This window comes from Dipodomys merriami, unplaced genomic scaffold (assembly GCF_024711535.1).
Source record: "Dipodomys merriami isolate MVZ:Mamm:240054 unplaced genomic scaffold, mDipMer1.0.p SCAF_13, whole genome shotgun sequence".
Lineage (NCBI taxonomy): Eukaryota > Metazoa > Chordata > Mammalia > Rodentia > Heteromyidae > Dipodomys > Dipodomys merriami.
The window spans coordinates 23,962,855-23,982,182 of NW_027202604.1; the positions used below are offsets into that span (position 1 = coordinate 23,962,855).

The 19,328-nt window shown below is 50.7% G+C and overlaps 2 protein-coding genes across 4 annotated transcripts in view; one reads left to right on the plus strand and one right to left on the minus strand.

Annotated features, from left to right (window-relative positions):
* Positions 1 to 6,671, plus strand: part of Slc25a26 (solute carrier family 25 member 26) — an 83,791-nt gene extending 77,120 nt beyond the window's left edge. Inside the window, exons 9-11 of one of the 3 annotated variants that reach the window (XR_011371166.1) lie at positions 1,328 to 1,401; positions 5,891 to 6,262; positions 6,499 to 6,671. Coding sequence is in view for 2 of the 3 variants with exons in the window: in XM_070018918.1 (XP_069875019.1) it covers positions 1,328 to 1,401; positions 5,891 to 6,008 (192 nt within the window). In the remaining variant the exon portion in view is untranslated. Of the gene's footprint in view, positions 1 to 1,327; positions 1,402 to 5,890 lie in introns of all 3 variants that reach the window. The other 2 variants (XM_070018918.1, XM_070018919.1) reach the window with 2 other exon arrangements.
* The window catches only part of Lrig1 (leucine rich repeats and immunoglobulin like domains 1), a 106,812-nt gene continuing 94,130 nt past the window's right edge, over positions 6,647 to 19,328 (minus strand). Inside the window, exons 11-19 of the mRNA XM_070018917.1 lie at positions 18,715 to 18,786; positions 15,407 to 15,570; positions 12,950 to 13,270; positions 11,446 to 11,727; positions 10,554 to 10,973; positions 9,930 to 10,055; positions 9,038 to 9,184; positions 8,295 to 8,576; positions 6,647 to 8,201 (exon numbers count right to left, since the gene is read on the minus strand). Of these exons, the coding sequence (XP_069875018.1) occupies positions 7,945 to 8,201; positions 8,295 to 8,576; positions 9,038 to 9,184; positions 9,930 to 10,055; positions 10,554 to 10,973; positions 11,446 to 11,727; positions 12,950 to 13,270; positions 15,407 to 15,570; positions 18,715 to 18,786 (2,071 nt within the window). The 3' untranslated portion in view covers positions 6,647 to 7,944. The remainder of the gene's footprint in view (positions 8,202 to 8,294; positions 8,577 to 9,037; positions 9,185 to 9,929; positions 10,056 to 10,553; positions 10,974 to 11,445; positions 11,728 to 12,949; positions 13,271 to 15,406; positions 15,571 to 18,714; positions 18,787 to 19,328) is intronic.

The following is a 19,328-nucleotide window of genomic DNA, read 5'->3' on the forward strand; positions in this document are numbered from 1 at the left end:
ATAAATGAAGGGGTGAAAGTAGCTGCGGAGCCATGGGTAACACAGCAGTGAGCGAAGGGCAGTCACAGGATCACCACGGGTAACATGGGGAAGCGTTTTTCATTTCGAGATCATTCTCCTGTGCATTGTGAAAGCAACTAGGTCTGAGGGCCTTGCTTGGCGGTAACATTTTCAAATTTGTTTTTAGTGGTGACAAACCTAAGGCTCAGAGAGGTTGACTCTCTTCGTGTCAGTCAACAGCTAAGAATGTAGGCTCTTTGCTAAGGTTGTGGTTGGCTAGATAAGTTCTAACAGTTGCCTGAACCATTTCAAAAATTACTAAAATGTGTTTTTAATAAAAGACAACTAGACTAGAATTCAATGTGGGCCACACAAATAACATGTCTAAACCAAAACAGTTTTTTTGTCTGTTTGTTTTGTCGGTCATGGAGCCTGAACTCTGGGCCTGGGCGCTGTCCCTCAGCTCTTCAGCTCAAGGCTAGTGCTTTACCACTTGAGCCACAGCACCATTTCCAGCTTTTTCTGCTAATGTGGTGCTGAGGAATCGAACCCAGGGCCTCATGCATGCAAGGCAAGCACTCTACCACTTAGCCTCCTTCCCAGCCCCTCAAAACAAATTTTTGAAAAGTCCTATCCTTATAGAAGATACTGCAAGTATGTAAAAATTGGGGTACATGAGGGGGACAGGACCAAATCTAAGAATGTGGGTCATGTTTTAAATTGAAAATGGTATTCTCTATTAAATGTGTTTACTGCCTGCATAGGTGTGTGTGTGTGTGTGTGTGTGTGTGTGTGTGTGTGTGTGTGTGTGTGTGTGTGTGTGTGTGTGTGTGTGTGTGTGTGTGTGTGTGTGTAAGTGTGTAATGGGCCTTGAATTCTAGGTCTCATACTCTCTGGTTTATCACTCAAAGCTGGTGCTCTACCACTTAAGCTTCCAGTTCTGGCTTTTTGTTGGTTAATTGGAGATGAAAGTCTCAGATTTGTCTTCCAAGGCTGGCTTCAAACCTCATTGACGAATGAGGCATTGGTGCCTGGCTTAGACAAGTGTTTCAATTGTACCGCTTTGCAGTCCTGACCCTCCTCAGCTGTTAATAGCTGCACCTCAGTCATTAGGCAGCTCTGAGATAGTGTCCCTTGTGGCATGGGACCGCATCTGCTTATTTGTGTGTCTGAATTGGAATGCTGCTAGGCCAGCAAGATCCAGGTTTCATTTCTGAGCAAATCCTTGTGCTGTTAGAAACTGTCCTAGCTGTCCATGCGTGGGAACGGCACATCTGAGGATGTCTGGCACCGCAGCAGGTAATGACTTCTCTGTGTTTTCCTGCAGGCTGGCTCCAGTGCTGCTAGTGGGAACGTGCTCTCTGCACTGCATGGAGTCTGGCGGACAGAGGGACTGACAGGGTGAGGACAGAGGAAACGCTTGGGGTCTTATCTCCTCTACTCTCTCTTTTTAGTCTTTTACCCTGCCATGAGATGAACACTTTTCCAAAATTGCTTCTGCTGATGTTCTGCTTGGGGTCTCCTTATTTTTTTTTTTTTTTTTTGGGTCCGGTCGTGGGGCCTGAACTCTGGGCCTGGGGCACTGTCCCTCAGCCCTTCAGCTCAAGGCTAGCGCTCTACCACTTGAGCCACTGCACCACTTTTGGCTTTTTTCTTTTTGCTTATGTGGTGCTGAGGAATTGAACCCAGGGCCTCAGGCATGCAAGGCAAGCGCTCTACCACTGAGCCAACTTCCCAGCCCCTGGGGTCTCCTTATTTAGAGTCTACATATGTGCGATAGTGATGTAGCACAATCCTGATGCAGAATGGTAGAATGTGGCTCCACTTTGTCCACCTCGATGGTGGGTGGCATTCACATCCTGGTCAGCCTATGACTAAGATAAACTTCCCGTTATATGATATGGGGATGCAAGTGGCTTAGAAGAGGGCATTTATGATTGTGGAATTTTAGCTGTTCTTAGGGGCAGGTTCCAGCCACGCATTGTCTTGTGATAGGAATGTGTTTTGCATCGGTAATTTTGTCTTTTGCTCTCTTGTTGACATTATGCAGTGTTTCCTCACACTGCTGTGGTATTGTCTCTTGTACACCAGGGTGTGCAGTATGGCCTGTTGACCTCAGGCTACAAATCTGTACAGTGTGTTCCTATTCTGACCACTGTAAATAGTAACTAAACACGTTAACATAGGAAAGGGTTAGTAGAAACACTGGGCAATCATAGTTTTTCAGCCGCATCATAGTCTCGCAAGACCACAGTGTTACATGCAGTCTGTCCTTTCTGAAACCATGCCGCCACTCACAAGAGTCCTTTGAATATTGTGCAGGGCACAGCACCTCAGTTGAGTGCCATTGTTCTGTGTGGTTGGGAAAGTGCCTCCGATTTTTAGCTCCACGTCCTAAACAGCTGTCTCAGAAAGCATTTCCCAGCATCAGTTTTACAGTTCCTATATGTGAATACTGGGTTCTTCCAGATAAGTGGATGTTCTACCGGAGCAGAGCCACTGCCTCCGTTTGGCGAGGGGCGACCTGGCTCTGGGTCGGCTGGTGCAGAGCACAGCCCCCATCTGGCCTTCAGGCCTTCAGCTGGGGCTGCCACTCACTCCCTCATCCCCTACCTCCATGGAGCGCTCGCTTGCGGCTTCTGTAGTTTTTGCTTCAGCTAGCTGATAGCCTGTGATGCATGAATTCAGGCCCCTGTTCAGCCCATCTTGATTCAGATTTCCAGCTGGAAGTTTGAAGAGTGGGTAGTTTGGGATTGTTTTTTGGAATGGCAACTGTGATGGATTGAGACGAAGACGGGTTCTAGCAGGAACTCATTGACCTCTAGAGCACTGGAGAGTGCTAGAAGTGTTGGAAGTCTACCACTTAGGCCTGCCATCTTGTGAATGATAGCATGAGAGCATGGTTGCTCTTATCTGAGGCCTATCCATTTCGTACCAACCCTGCACTGAAGCAAGATGGTATGAGGAAAGCACAAGTGAGCCGTGAAGCTGTGTACTTAGAGATGGTAAATTCCTCGGGTGTTGGGAGCAGTGGTTGGACTGCACATGCAGACTTGTGCGTGGTGGCCTTTCGCTCTCACGTCATACAACCAAATTTCACGACTGTGTTTCCTCATAGTTCTCGTTAGATTCTGGGGCAGCAGCTGGCCAGACTCTGCTTTTGTCCTTGGCCTGTGGAATTGCAGTGGGGCTGTAGCCCATCTCCTTTGTGGAGAAATGGGTGGGGTGGGCAGGGACATGACAGAGCACGTCATGGCCACAGAAAGAAGGATCATTTTGTGTAGGTAATGCAAGATCAGTCTTCCCTGGAACAGTGCGGTGCACATTTGATGTAACTCTGCCCCTTGTCCGAAGTGAGCAGACCAGCAGACAAGAGCCCTTCCGATCTCCATCCTGTGTTTGCCTTGAAAGGAGATTGGGATGTTCTATTTACCTTCTTGGGCACGAAGTAGGCAGCGAATGCAGTATAGTGGTGAGCAGTGCATTCTACCACACAAAGGTTGGTTCCTTAAGATGTGCTGAAAGGATTAATTCATCTGGAAAATGAGCTCCAGGCATGGTACTCACCTGCATAATTCTAGCATTTGGTAGCCTGAGTCATGAGGATTGAAAGCACAAGGCCATTATAGGCTACATCAGAAGACTACCTCTCAAAAACAGCAATCAAGCCCTAAACCCCTCCAGGCCTGGGCAAGCTGTTCTCAGGAGTATTCCTAGGGTGCCCATCGACTTCCTCTGTGGGGTTTCTGGGAAGCCACATCTCTCTCTGCCAGTGTTCTCCCAGTATTGGCTCTGCTAGACAGGCCCGCCTGCAAGTGGTGAGTGGAGCTGCCTTCTCCACAGGGGCAAATGGTGGCTCCCCGGAGAAGACCAGGAATGGCAGTCTAGGCACTGTCTTTCCATGCTGCTTCACTGCAGCACCTGCAGAGCAAATGGGAGGCCTGCTGTTCTGGACTGTGCCTTCCTCTTCTAAGAACTTCCGGGCTGTTTGTCTTGACTGTATACTTTGTGTAAAAACTGCTTCTGCCCAGTTCCCCCTTTATGCCCAGCCTCTGCAAAATGCTGCACATTTGGCCTCTTGTGATTGGTAGTCACTGGAACCAAGCCCCGCCCTCCTCGCGATTCTGCCTCTGGGTTGGTTTAGAGTGATCTTTGTATTTTATTCACTGTATTTTAAAGCTGCATGCATGACATTGGATTCATCTGTCATCCGGCAAAAGCGAAGCAGCCAACTGCATGCAGCTTCCATGCGCCTCTTGCCAGGAGCCGCTGAGCTCAGTTAGGCAGGCAGGGGCTGAATCACAGGCAGGTACAGCCCAGCTTCTGTTCACCCCATACCTAGCACCTTCCCTTGGTAGGGCAGGGCCTAGAAAATGCATTTTTTCAGGCTAGAGATACAATGGTCTCAAATATTCTGTTCTCACTAATGACCCCAGGCAAATACCTATGTGTAACACAGCACTGAACAACCTTTTCTTTACAAGTATATTTTTGTTTTGGTTATCCCCAGACAAGAAAAAAAATCACTGTATATGTAGTGTTGTACACAAATACTTAAACCCAAAGTTACTCTCTACAAGGGGCTCTGTGGTAAAATCTCCCTTTCCCCAGGGGTGCCCAAGTGCTGGCTGGAAGGGGAGACGGCCAGTAGCTGGGGCTGTGAGCATCCGGCAGGGATTTCCTTCCTGGTAGCTCTCGCCCTCAACCACCATGTAGCCAGGCATAGAGGTTTGCCCAGGTCTACAATGCATGTGCCTGCCAGCACAGCCCAGGTTTCTTTTCTGCCCTAGACCTGGTCTGCAGTCTTCTCCCTGTAACCCTGGAGCTGTGCTCTTGTGCATGTAGAAGCTGTCTTGTGGGTAGGGCCTGTGATGCTGTTATAGACCAGATCTGCTTCATTTGCAGTTCTTCAAACCTGTGGTCTTGGGCTTGTTGCTACCCTATGTTATACATTGTTTTATGGTTGTGCCTACATCCTGCCCCTTACCCTTGTCAGCCACCTGCTCTTGTAGTGAGTTTACACTGCCATGACTTGTATAACCAGGCAAGGGTCCTTTGTAGATTTGTTAATGTCACAGTGAACATCATTTTTCTTCTTTTTGTGCTGGGGCTTGAACTCAAGTCACACCTCTACCTTGGTTTTATGCTGGTTAATAGGAATCTTATGGACTTTTCTGTCCAGGCTGGCTTGTAACCCTTGAGCCTTATATCTCAACCTTGTGAGTAGATAGGATTACAGGTATAAGCCCCTAGTGCCCAACTACGATGAACATCTAGGAATACCCGTGCATAACTCTGACACATTAAAGAGTGATGGGCTGGGAAGGTGGCTCAGTGGTAGAGTGCTTGCCTTGCATGCGTGAGGTCCTGGGTTCGATTCCTCAGCACCACATAAGCAGAAAAAGCCGGAAGTGGTTCTGAGTTCAGGCCCCACAACCAACAAAAGAAAAAGAAAAAAAGAGTGAACGCCAGTGACACTGGCGTTTTGCTTGCTCTATTCAGAGTGGCACCTAGGTACAACGACTGGGTACTTTTACTGCCCACACGAAGTGGGGGGTACTCTCCTGCCCCAGCCCCACGCTCTCCTGTCCTTCACCAGACTGACCAGGCAGACAGACCCGCAGATGCCGTTTCTTCCGTGGCATTGTACTTATGGGTCTCTGAGGATAAAATGTGACTTGGGTTGCCAGGAGCAACAGCAGAATTGCCCCAAATCCTGCATGTCCCCCGTGGACATGCCCTCTAGCCGTAGCTGGCATTCTGCTTCTGACTCCTGGTGTTGGAGCCCTGCTGCTGCATCGCAGCACTGTGCACCGCGTGCTCAGGTAGGTTGTGAGCTCAGTGCCCTGCCAGTGGGCAATTTGATACAAACTTTTTTCCTCTCCCCTAGATTATTTGCAGGTGTCTTCCCGCGAATGGCAGCCATCAGCCTGGGAGGTTTCATCTTTCTGGGTGTTTATGACCAGACCCGCAGCTTGCTGTTACAAGTGAGCAGAAAGAGCCCGTGACGCAGGGGCATCGCTCGCATGCTTCCGTGGGAAGGGTGTGCTGCAGACCTGCCTTTCGCTGAGTGGCTGTAAAGCCCAGTGCCGCTAAGACTGTGACACTGAGCGAGTCATCCACGGGGCTGTGTGGGGTTGTCAGCAGCCAACTGCCAGAATGAGGGAACATGGCCATGGCGGAGCCCTGAGACCCCTCCACCTCCTCAATAAACACACTTGCTACTGCTGCGGCCAGGCCCTTCAGAGCTTTCTTTTGACCAGTACGTGATCTTCCATTTCCTTTGGGGGAGTCACTAGAAGGCAGATGCTTTCACTGACGAGAATGGCACATTGTGTGTGTGGGTGTTTCTCCCGGGGTTAGTTTCTCTTGTGTGAGCTGGCAGCTTGACTGGGGAACAAATGGCCTGTGGGTCGGTGCATCGTGCACGTTCACGCGGCACGAAAGCCCCAACAGGGAACAACAGGTCACTTTGTCACTGTGGCTTTTGCGTCCTAGGTGTGACGTCAGTAACCAGCTCCAGCTATTGAAAAATGAGGTGACATCTCAGGAATCTAGCAGTGTTGTTTTATGTCTGCCCTTTGTGTAAGTTCTTTGCATTTTGTAAGGGAAGGGAGTCTCTAGAATGATCGATAGGAAAAGGTAATTAACACTTATAAATGAACCTTTATTAAAGACACTTCAATGCCATTGTTAGACACTTCAATATTTTACATGTTTCTCAATGTACATTGTACCAAAATTTCTATAAATAAATAACTTTGTACATAAAAGTAATACTTCCTTTTTCACATTGCCTCTCAGAAGCAGCAAATTCACATATCTTGTGGAAGTAACATTAGTTAACTGCTGGGAACAGCATGTTCGATGTGCTTACCTTTACGGACAGTGACCTCCGACAGCAAAGCTGGACAAGGGACCCGTCGTCAGTTCCTCCTTTCAGCCCTCTGGCTGCAGGAACTTGCTTTCTGACATTTTAAGGACCTTGGTTGGTTCAATGTAATTTTTACTGAATTTTACGTTGGCACGAGATGGGTAGGTCTCAAAGTGCAAATAAACAGCCTCAGGTCTAGAGCCGAGAGCCCAGCTCCCTCTGCACGAGGGCGGGGGGCGGGCCTGCTCCTCAGTAGAAATAAGCTAGCCCTGAAAAGTGACAACTCTGTCCTTGTTATTCCTGGTATAGCATTTTATTAGCAGAGCTAAAAACTATTGAAAAAAAATCCACAGGTACCAACACCAGCAGCCTCTACCTTAATAAAAACTCTCAAATGACAATCCAAGGCTACTGACTGACAAGACCACATTTACTTGTATCACCAAATGAGCTGCGAAGGCGGCAGGCAGCGCTTGATTGTTCTGACCCATTGCTCAGGGTGGATTAATAACCCTCATTCTCAGCTCTAAAGGGAGGATTAAATCTACAAGGAGGGGGGGTCTTTGGCTGCCCACACAACCCACACACACATTTCAGGCAGGTTGTATCTGTGGGTGCTGCTGCACACAAAAGCAAGCCACAGACTTACCAACCTTCCCGCCCTGCCAGGAAACAAATGCAGTTGTTCACCTCTAAATTTCAGCCATGCGTTAAGGCACCAGAACTATTTCTTGACCCTCCTCAAAATCTGACAGCAACCTGATATGAAAAAATAATATTGTCAAAATTGTATAATTCTTTTGTTAGCCATGCACTAAAGATTAAAATAGCCTCTGTAAAAGATATATAATATATATGAAATCTCTGAAAACTCTTATGTACAATGGTATCAAATACTTTCTGCCTTTGTACACAACCTCTTGCATTTCTGTGCTGCAGATGCGAATCCTGTGAGCAGCTGCCAGCCTCCGCAGGAAGTAGCAACTATGTACAGACGACGCTCGAACTCAGGCTTCCTCCGCTTCTTACCTCCTCCTGCACACACAGGCGCAGGAGCTGAGGTAGGAAGCCTAGCTTTTCGGTGCCAGTAGCAATGGTCCCCTCCGCTTCCCAGGGAGCTGTCCTGTCAGTGGTGTAGACTGAGGGCTGGAGTCACAGGCCTTGAGGTGGCCGTTGGAAACAAGCAAGTGCTGGGCTTCACTGGGGACAGCAGGGAAGCCCGAGGGGGCGTCCGTGAGGTCCGGGCTGCCCGAGGTTAATGTAGATGAAGGCTGCAAGTCTGTGGAGTCTGGTTCATACAACCTTGCTAAAGTCCACGAAGAATCCCCTAAAAAAAACAAAACATGTGCGTCAGGGTCTCTGAACTAGCCATGCAAGTGGCTCCCAGCCCAGCTGCCAGCAGCTCCTCAGGCAAAATTACCTTTTCTATCCAGAGAGGCCACTGGCTGCTGCTTCACAGACGGCAGCATTCTGTCATGGTTACTGGGGTAGAGGGGCGCTGTGCAGTCAGTGAGAGCGGCGTCAGCAGGCCCACTGTGAGGATGGTGTGGAGAATGCTCTCGGTTAGTCAGCCTGGGCTCCTGGCCACTTGGCGTACTTGGCTGTGCAATGTCTCTAGACACAGGCTGAGGAGAGGCTTGTTCCTTGGAGTAGCTGTCCATCTCAGGGTTGCAGTCACTACACACAGCAGGGCTACTGGGTTCTGAAAGACAAGGCCAGAGGAGGCTCAGGTCCATCTCCCATCCCACAGGCTGCTTCCCTCCCCCCCTGGAAGGGGAGCGTCCTGTCTACTCCCCATGTAGTACCCATTCCCACAAGAGCTGGTGCACAGAAAAGGCTGCAGTAAAGAACAGTCTGCTGAAATGGGACTCAGAATGTAAGCGTGCTCTGCCAGTCTCCAGGGAGGTACTCTGCAGGGTTACATGAACTCTGAACGAGTCAAAATTTAGGCGTAAGGCGGCTCTGTGATAGAGCGCTTGATCAGCATGTGTTAGGCCTTGGGCTACTCTCTTCTGTAGCTCCCCAAATTTTTTTTATTAAAGATAACGAAAGGCAAATACACTCTCAGGCTTACCATACCACAGACTTCGCATAAAATCTCCTCTTTCCACTAGTAGGTCAACCCCATTGGACTTCAGAATGTCCCAAGAAAGCAGCTCTTACCCATCTTGTGTGCACCATGGGTCCCACTGGCTTTCTCCACCACTTTCCACGGCTCTTTATTATATCCCACGCAGAGCCTGGGCTGTCTACATGCAAGGCCATGAATGCTGACCTCTGGAAAGAGGCTTGCATCTCTCAGACAGACACCTGCAATGGAGCCCCCACAATCAGTGAGCCTCGCGAAGGAAGAGGCAAAGCTATGACAGACAAGTCTCGTCTCGTACATCTGCTTCAGTACACTGGACTACGCCGCCAAGAGGCCCTGCAGAGAGCATGTTTCCTAATGTCTACCCAGCGGACGAGCTTTCAGCATTCAAATAAACCTTTACAGCTCCAGATGACTGCTTGGAGTTCCCCACCATCCAAAGTAGCTACCTCACCCTCTTGAGAACTTTCACTATGAAAAGTAGAAAGCAATGTAAGCACACAGTGCTCAAGTCCCTTCCAAAATGATGCAGTATGTTCTATTTTAAATAGAACCTACCTACATCATCAGATAGTCATCTCTTCTTGTAATAAGGTATTCTGTATTGTTTATAGAGAAAAATGGTTTTTAGAAAAGGTCTGTATGTACTCTGCAGACACAATTTTTCTTCCTGAATATTATGATGTGTGGTTGAGTGGACACAGGCTCACAGACGGTGTCTGCTCACCACTGAGCTGCTGGAGCGTGCTTTGGAGCAATCATGCACAGCAGTCCTCCTTTCCCTTGGTGGGAGATTCAGTGCTGAGCCCAAGATTGTGACTTCCTGGGGACACGGCTGTACAAAACAGGGCACGTCGAAATCAAGACAACAGGATGTGTCAACCACACAACCTCGTTTGCCACACAGGTACCCTGTCCTATGGAGTCACTTCAGACCTGTCTGCATCACTGTTCTTGAGGCCTTACCATTGCCCTCAATGTGCCCATTGGCCTGATGGGCAGCCTCGGTCCTGAGCACAGTTTCCTGCCTGTCAGAAAGTGTCCCCTGAGAAGACAGGTAGCTCGGAACATCTGGAGGCACAATGGTTTCATCTGCAAGGAGAAAAGACAGTGAACTGAGGGCAGCAGTGATGCAGACACACATTACTCTGAGGCCCAGAACCAGGGTCCCCCCAAAGCTGGCCACCAAGGCTGCGCAGAGAGGCGGTGTGGAACTGGTATGAGAGACTCCCTGAAGCCTGCTTGTCCTTCCTTCAGCCCCAGGGTGTACGAGCATGACAGTCAGATGGGGAGGGAGATGGACCGAACAAAAGCACATTGTGAGGTGTTACAAACAACCCCCACATGGCAGTAAGTACAGTCCTAGTATGCATCTAAACAACCAAGGAGGTCGGAAGCAGGTGTCACCTGGCGCCTGTATGGAAAGTTAAGTGGTAGCCACGGGATGAAAGCCCCAGCTCTCCAGGAGACGGGGATGGGAATCTGCTGAGAGCCTGGACACTCCCTCATGTACACCCTGCCTTGCACACACACCTGTCTTGCACACACACCACTCTTCCCCTGCAAGCCCAGTGCACCCTGTCGCAGGACCTGTGTTGGTGACACTGTACTCCTCGCTCTTCTTCCTGGTTTGGTAGATGATGCACACCCACACCAGTGACGTCAGGACAATGCTGCACACCACTGCAATGGTGAAGATGCCCACGGTGGTCCCATCCTTCCTGCAGCCAGGGGTGGGTAGGATGCTCAGCTGGCTGTGCGCTCGCTCCGTGCCTAGGGTATTGGACATCTCGCAAGTGTATCGGCCCGCATCCTCCGCTACCACATTCTGAACAACTAGCAGCTGGTTGCCCGGGGTGAAGTGGTGCCTCTCAGTCAGGCTCAAGGGAAGGTCCCCCTTGAACCAGGTGATGCGAGGTGTGGGGCTCCCAGTCGCTTTGCACTGCAGGGCCACTGTCTCTCCCACAGACACCACGCGGTCCTCCAAGGGCACTGCCAAGGATGGGGTCTCTGCAAGAAGTGGAGACTGGATATTTATTCTGTGCACCTGTGTTATGGACAAGGGACAATCCCACCTCCTATCAATCAAATGCCACCTGGGATCATTTATCAGAGTGGCAGGATCTTCAGAAGGCCTTCTAACATTACCACTACCAAGAACTGTGAACTAGCCTCTGGTCATAAGGGCTCCAAATGGACCTGTGACAGATAGGCCTGTAATGACCCTATTCTTGACGGAGACCATACTGACCTTGCCCCTTGAGCTGGCAGTTCTCAAAATATGGCATATCTATGTCTTGTCAGGACTTACTTGTTCAAGGAAAAAAACCTTAGAAAATAGCCCTAAATTACACAGAAACAACACACAGCATGCTCTGTAGAGCTGTGTCACAACCTTACTTGTAGGTTCTTACGGTATTCAAGAGCCTCAGTCTCTCCCCCGACACCCCACCCCGCCCTCCTGGGGTTTCAGTAGCCAAACCTAGGACAGTCAGGGTGGCGTTTGCTGAGATGGAGCCAGCCGAGTTCTGAGCAGTGCAGCTGTAAACGCCCATGTCATCTATTTTCACATCCGTGATGAAGAACACGTCATCGTCAGGCATGACATGCATGCGTCGCTCGCGAGCTGCGGGGAAATCGGTGCCTCCATCCTTCTGCCAGGCAATCTGGGGATTAGGGTGGCCAGTGGCAGCACACTCGAGGCGGGCCATGGTACCAGTCCGGATGGCAATGTCATAGGGTATTTTGGTAAACGATGGCAGAACTGAAAAACAAATACAAGATGAGGTTATGAGGCCGATGTAAAGGCTGGGAAGTCTTCTGGAGAGCAGGTCTCCCATGATGCCTTGCTACCTTCCAGACATGTGTCTACCAGCACTGCCATGCTGAACCAGGGGCGCTTCTCCATCACAGGTGCAGAATGCCATTCACCTCTCCTGTGCTCTACACAACCCTCCTTGGGTAAAGGAACGTTGTGCCTCCTGTAGCTCTTAGGCAGTCTGCCAAGGGGTCCTCACAAGTAGAGGTCTGATGCTCACCTGCCTTAAGTCTGGGAGATGCGAAGAGCTTGCTGTGTGAAGATGAGCCACAGAGGGGGAAGGCTAGCACACCTTGCCCCTGGGGAAATCAGCAGATAGGTGTAGATGGCATACCCATGCAGAAACAGGGCATCTAGAGTTAGCTTGGGATTCATGCTGACCGTGGGCAGCTCTAGGTTACATTTGCTGTCGAAGCTAGTTTGGTGAAGACTTATTTGTTGCCAAGTCTACAGGAAACCCTGAGGATGCCCTCAGAATAAGCCTAGATAGCCCGGGCAATGTGTGGCAGAGAATGTGGCTGGTGGTCTAAGGTCTGACAGAGAAGAGCCAGCACATTTGGTGATCCATAAGCCACCTCTTCTCCATCAGGGGTCTGATGATAGTTCCTGCTTCCTCCTTACCCTCTATCCACCCCTCCCTCTAGCCCAGCGAAACAGCTATCCTGCAGAAAGCTGCCTTGGTAGGCTCTAAGTCTGGTTCCTGAATAAGACAAAACCTCACACATCTTCCTGACATTACTGCCAAGCTAGGAATTCACTCTGGCCCTGCTGTCCAGGCCTGCAGAGGGGCGGGGACCAGGCCCCACTGGGGGCTGGCCTCTGGCCCATGGCTACTCAAGCAGCAGCTTCCTCCGGATCCAAAGATGCATGGAGGCTGGAAAGCTGACCTCTGGGTGCATGTGGGACAATAAACAGGTAAAAATACGAGGTTTAAATTCACAACTCCACTATCGTCATGACTAGAAACAACTAGGGTTTTTAAGCCACCTGCAGCTTAAAAAACAATGATAAATCTGTAAAACTTCTTGTGGGGCAAACTCAGTTGTAAGATTCAAGTCCCAAAGAAGCCATGTGTCAGCTGCCTCGCTGATCTCTACATTGGTAACTGGGCAGCGAGGGTGTGGTTCATAGGCATCTTGCACAAGCACAAACAGGAGGCATTCCCTACCATTCACAGTGAGCCTGGCCTTGTGTGAGTAGGTAGAGCCAAAGTGGTTGGTGATGACACACTGGTAGCGGCCCTCGTGCCCAAAAGTGACTTGACGGAGGTGCAGGATGGTGGTGTACTCCATCACTTCCCCATCCTGCGCACGGACGTGTGCAAAGTTCTCCATGTCCGCGTTGGTCAGGACCTCATTGTCCTTCTTCCAGGCGAAGGTCATAGGGGAGCTGCTGCTGCTGGCTGCTGAGCATGTGAACCGGATGTCCTTGCCCACCACAGCCACAGTTGTCTCCGGCTGGGTGATGATCTGTGGCTTTGGGAAGTCATCTAGGGGAAGAAGGGGCAACAGTAAGATGCCAGGCTCTTCCTACACACAGGAACTAGCTGCTGCTCAGGCTAGCAAGAGACGGTCAGATGCTGAGCAGGATGAGATGGTCCCTGTGCACGGTCACCTACCCTGTGGATATCAGGCCTCATCCATTCCCGGATTAGTAGTTGATCACCAAGCCAACCAGCATTTCCTTAAGACAGTGATGCTGGCTTCACACTAACACAGAGGCATTACAGTCATGGCTGCACAGATCATACTCTGAGGATTTGGGTATTAATTACTTCAGAATGTCTGGACTTCCAAAACTCTATACCTCCACTCAAATAATGAAAACACCCACAAAGAATGGCCATAATAATCTCAGATTTCTGAAAAGTCAAATGCTTATTACAATCCGTGAGTGCTGCATCAAGATGACTCAATCTCTAGAAGGAAAGTCAGCTCTATGCTTCCACTGAGGGCAAGGTGAAGTGCCATTTCTCTGTCCCTGGTCTATGACATGAAGCCCTGCAGGTAGCATCCACTGAAGGAAGGGTACACGTGTTCAGAGCTCCCTAAAAATCCCAATAAAAGACGACTGTCACTGGGCTCTGTTTGGCAGCAACCCAGAAGCTTCTCCCATGAAGCTACACTTGTCCGACCTTATGGAGTATGCTCAGCTGGCATCACTCTACCTATTACCGGGCATGTGATAAAACAGGCTGCTAAGGTTAACACCGTTGTTGAGGTGACCATAGACAAGAGGGACAAACAAGAGTCTGCTGGCCAAAACACCCAAAGGAAAATACGGTGAAGGAGATGTCAGTAGCAAGCTCTGAAAATGTCCAGCTGGACACAGTAGTTCATACCTATAATCCTAGCCATTCAGGAGGCTGAGATTGGGAGGAACACGGTTCCAAGTCCAGCCTAGTCAAAAAGTTGACAAGCTGCCTCTGTCTCAACAGAAGAAGTTGGGCACAGACCCGTCATCCTCGCTACCGCAGGAAGCGTAGATAAGGGGATCGCGGTCTAGGCAGGCCCAGGCAGAAGGCAAGAACAAATCTCAAAAATAAGCAGATCAAAAAAGACTGGCGGTGCTTCAGGGAGCTCTAGAAACATCTAATGTGGTGACAAAGCTACGTGAACATGCTCTGGCCTACGCGGGCACTTCATGTAGAGAATGAGGGCTCCACACAGCCCAAGGATGCACACAGGAAGCCCCCAAGACTCAGTGGCAGGGGACATAAAGCTAGTGCTTGGTGTTCACTTCCCGCTGGGGTGGGTCTGGAGGGAGGCCAGCTCAGAAGCGGGGCCTGGGGGAGAGGTGGGTGGATGTGTGCATGGAGGACACTCCTGTCTCTTGCTGCAGGTCCAGTGGCTCCTGCTCCCGTCCGCAGGGACCCATACTGTTAGGTGCCACCTACTCAGGACTGCCACAGGGATTCCAAGGCTTGGGGAGACTGGTGAGAGGCAGAGCTGCGGGCCAGCCTGGCAGGTCCTACCCTACCCCCACTCCTGTTGTAAGGCTGGCCCTGCCCCTGGCCACAGTGACCATCAGGAACAACTCGACATTCATCTCTGTCTCCATCTTCTGGGCCATGAGGCTGTCGTCCCTGTCCAGGCTAGCCTGTGTTCTCATCTGTTTGGCATGTTCTGAGCTTTGCACTGACTGGACCCCCTCACCCCCTCATCCTGCTCAGCACGATGGTGAGGGCGCCGCGGCAGCAATCGGGAAGGGAGGCTCTCAAGCTGCCCGAGCAGAGGAGAAACAGCGTGAGTGCAGCGTGGTGCCTGGTCTCCTGAGACCCACTCTTCCTGTGTTTAGCCTCTCATTTTGGGGTCTGGAGAGAAACACACTGTAAAACCTCAGCCTCAAATGCTAAAGACAGAGCCAAACCCAGCACCAAAGCCATCATCCTGTAACCATTATTCTCATCTATAGTGACCCCACTCGCACTCCCTGATTAAATGCATGTACTCCAGGAACCACATAATGAGGTGCCGCACGGCAAGTACTGAGTGTGGTTTCAGGGGTTCAGCGCTGAGCTGAAACCGAGGGCTGCGCGCTCAGCTCCCAGGAATTATTCCCGCGATGAGGAGCTCCTCCTGGCATCCCTGCCTTTGTGAGGGGGGGGGGAAAAAGCGTGTCTCACCACACACGAAGCTCTCTGGAGGCACTGAGAAAATGCTCTGGCCCTTCAGCAGCTCCGGGTGGGCGCAGGTGGCCGTCACGGAGGCCTGCAGCGTCTTGCTCATGAGCCACAACGGCAGCCACTTCAGCTGACAGTCACACAGGAAGCTCTCGCTGCTGATACGGCTGAAAGACGGACAGAAGTGGGGGCTTCGCGCAGGCCACGTGGACCCGGGGCGGTGTGATGCACAGAACATGCCGCTACCCTGGTCAGTTTCTGCTGCTAACGCGGACAAGCTTTTCACAAGTTCCTCTCTGCTGCACAACAGCACAACAGTGTGTGTAATCTCCCTGGGGATTCTGATGAGGTGCCACCCCGCATGGAGGTTGGGGTGGAACCACAGAATCCGTGTCTAACCAGGCCCTGTGAGACACTGGTATTCGCAGCACCAGTGCCCGCATGTTGCCCTGATTCCAAGGCTGACACTGCCTCTGTGCCCCCGGGGACACCTTCGAACCTTTGTGGGCCCCAGATGCATCTGACAATGACAAAAGCACCGTCTGGTTTTTCCACTTTTCTAACAAGCCACATACAGCTTCCAAACTCAACCTGAGACTTTGATCTAAAATCGGCAGCAAGTTCAAAGAAGTCTTCTTGTCCTGTATGGCTGTTAGGTTTTTCATTTGGCCACACCACATGCCTTTACTTCAAACAAGCAAGCCTCACTACCATCCTGCCTCTCGCTCGGATATTCAGGTCTCCTCCGACGAAGGAGGTGGCAGAATTCAGCCCTGCTCTCCAAGCAGTGCCCAGGGATCATGAGAACACAACTCGGTTTTGTGGAGCTCCAACCAAAACCAAGTCTTACTTTCCTTTTCATTTCTCAGCAACCGAGGACAAGCTTTTCAAACGGGAATGAGAACAGCCATCTGAGTGGACATTTTTCCCTTGGGAGTCACTTGGAGGTAAGGCACCTGGCGTTGAACCGCCTTCATCCTGGAGGACCTCAAGGCTTGATCAAGAGAATAATGACTGGCCCAAGGTAAAGGACAAGATCGAGAAAGGGGATGTGCAGCCTCCCCCGCCATGAGCTGCCCACCCGCAGGTGTGGCATGGTAAGAAACGCTACATACCATGCCAGGCATTTGTTACACCACAGGATGGGCTTGTGTTTCTCCACCTCCCTCTGGCCTCCTGATGAGCACTGAAACCAAGAGCCGGTGTTTTTCTATTTGACAAGCAGGCAGCATCTGAAGCCTGTGCCATTGGGACATCGCTGAGATGGCGGAAGGCCATTGCTGCTACCCATGAGATGCAGCGGTGGCTACATACAGGGAGGGAAACACGGCAGGAATGAGCTGTATGTGGCAGTGGGATGGCTCTGCCAGGCCTGGTGAAGGTGCTGCCAGAAGTCCCTTGGGCCCCAACCGAAAGGGGGTTAAATAGGACAGCCTAGAACAAGAGGCCGGGCCACCTCTGTGACACTGAAGGCATTGGTCACCGAAAGCACAGGAACAAATCAGGAAAAAGAAATTTGGCTTCAGTTGTTGATCAAATGTGTCTGGAAAGAATCAGGCCTTGTACAACATTTGGAACATGTTCTGGGCCCAGCTCTTTGAGGATTTCCCGTCCTCTCATCCCAGTTGAAGCCCACCTTGGAGAGGGCCAAATACCAGTAAGAACTTGGGGACTTCGAGTGGAGAGGGTTTCCTACGGAACGGAAGGCTCAGTGACACGAAGCCAGACCGTAGTGAGGACACTTGCTTCCCTGACCACTCCACAAGTTCTACTCCAAGACCAGACTGACTGGACAGTGGGATAAGAGCAGCTCCAGGCTCTGTAGGCCCCTGCCCTGCTTCTTCACTCTGACGGAGCGTGGCCTCTTGAGCTGCATCCACGGCTCCCACACCAGCCAGCCCAGCTCACTGCTGGCTTGCACGCTGCGTCTTCATGAGTCCAACTAAAAGTGTGTTTCCAATCACTGCCAGTGGAAATTTACCCAGAGGATGACTAAGTGAACAATACAACCTGCTGTGATCTGATGGGGAGGAAAACGACCGAGTGCCGTTGACCTGCTTCTCCCCAGCACTAGGGCCAGTCACAGCTGGACACTTACAGGAGACCAAGGGCTGAGCCTCCAGAACAGGCACGAGCACTGGAGAGCTTTGTTCAGAGCCTAAAAAGATTGTCTCTCTTTCCTCCTTTGTCCCTCAATTAAAACGTTACTGCTCTTAAGATCATTATGTGAAATCTTCAAGAACTCTACAATGAGCACTTGGGAACAGGCTCCCCATTGATCTGTTACAGTCAAAGATCACTGTACTTGCTTTATCATGGATCGATCCCAGAATCCACCTTTCTAGAATCAGCAGCTCCCTTCCCTGGAATGGGAGCTACAGAATCCTTCATATTCCATCTCGCTCAGTCAAGAACAGCTGCTGGGGCTGCAAGCGGGAAGAAGGCCCCGTGAGCTGCTATGAACCCCCAAGCCAAGTTCCTCAGCCACTCAGGGCCATCTGCTCACAGTCACAGGATGGGGACCCAGAGTTCCAGCCCACCTGCCTCAACCATGGCTACACCCACCGCCCACCCCCAACCAAAGCTGCATCAGGAGGAGCCTTAGCAACAGGATGAGGTTGGGACAACAAAGCTACCCTTCAGCCTCTTCCCAAAAGCACTGCTGGAACCCAGAGTCACACCTGAAAACTGTTTCCAGCTAGAACAAATGGGCCTGAGCCTCAGAGTCACACAGAAGAGAAAGAATATGGGTGCTGCTACCTGAGTACCCAGACTCCATCCTCTACCTGGTTACCTGGGAGCCCAAGGGGAAGTCTGTGGTAGGGGTACCACTGACTGCCAGGGCTTCGAGCCTGGTGTGGCAGCTGGACATCAATACCTCTGCTTACCCAGCACACAGTTTGCCAAGCTCCAGCAAGAAATCCTGTTCAAAGATGCACACTTGTCCATGGCATAATTAGAGGAGTGAATGCCTACTTTAAAGAAGCAGCTTTATTTCACTTGTCTAGAACTGCAGTGTGCAAACTCTAGCCCGCAAGCTACCACCGCCTGCTTGTCACTATGAATGTAAGCGTGCACAGCCACACCCATTCTCTTTATTACTGCTGTTTTCTGCTAGGACACAGTTGAGTAGTCATGAAGCAGACCCCATGGCCCACAAACTCCTAAAGATTTGCTAACCCCTGACCCATTGAGAGTCCCACAAGGCATTTTTCATGACAACTTAGCTAGATATTAAGGGACAGAGTTATTACGAGTATAACTATTTCTCTTCTTGATCTGCAAGTCTCCATGGAATCCCCAGTACTTACAGCTCTTTAAGATTTTTCATCTTCACAAAGGCATCGGGCTGAACAGACCTGATTGCATTCTCCCCCAAGTTCCTGAAACAGAACACACAGACATGCAGAAGAAGCCCCTTTGGAGTCAGCAAGGACAGACAGGTATTTTTTTCTAGGACAGTGGTGCTTCACAGATGACCCCACCTCTGGCTCCCTTGGAGGGGGCTCTACTTCTTGTGTTCACACAAGCGCGCAGAAACTGAGGGACAAAGCAGCATCAAGAGTCTCCTCAAAGCCTGGTGGAGGCTTCTATTAGCTGATGGGCACCCTCCCCCTCCTCCCCAACATACAGCTGACCCTGATTCTAAGATGAAATAAAGAACCACACAACACCAGCAGCAGCTCAAGACTGGCTCTGCCCTCTTCCTGCCAGGGTCCCACAGGTAACCATCCACATAACAAAAGTGCCACTTAGTGGAGACATCGGCTTGGCCAGGATGATGCATACTGTGGAACTGGCAATGAGACCAGGTGTCTGTGAAGGAGCCTGGTGTATGGGTGACACAGGGCAGCAGGTGGGAGGAAGACATTTGCTCACACACCAATTGCATTAACGGGAGCACACCCATGGGCCATATGTTCCG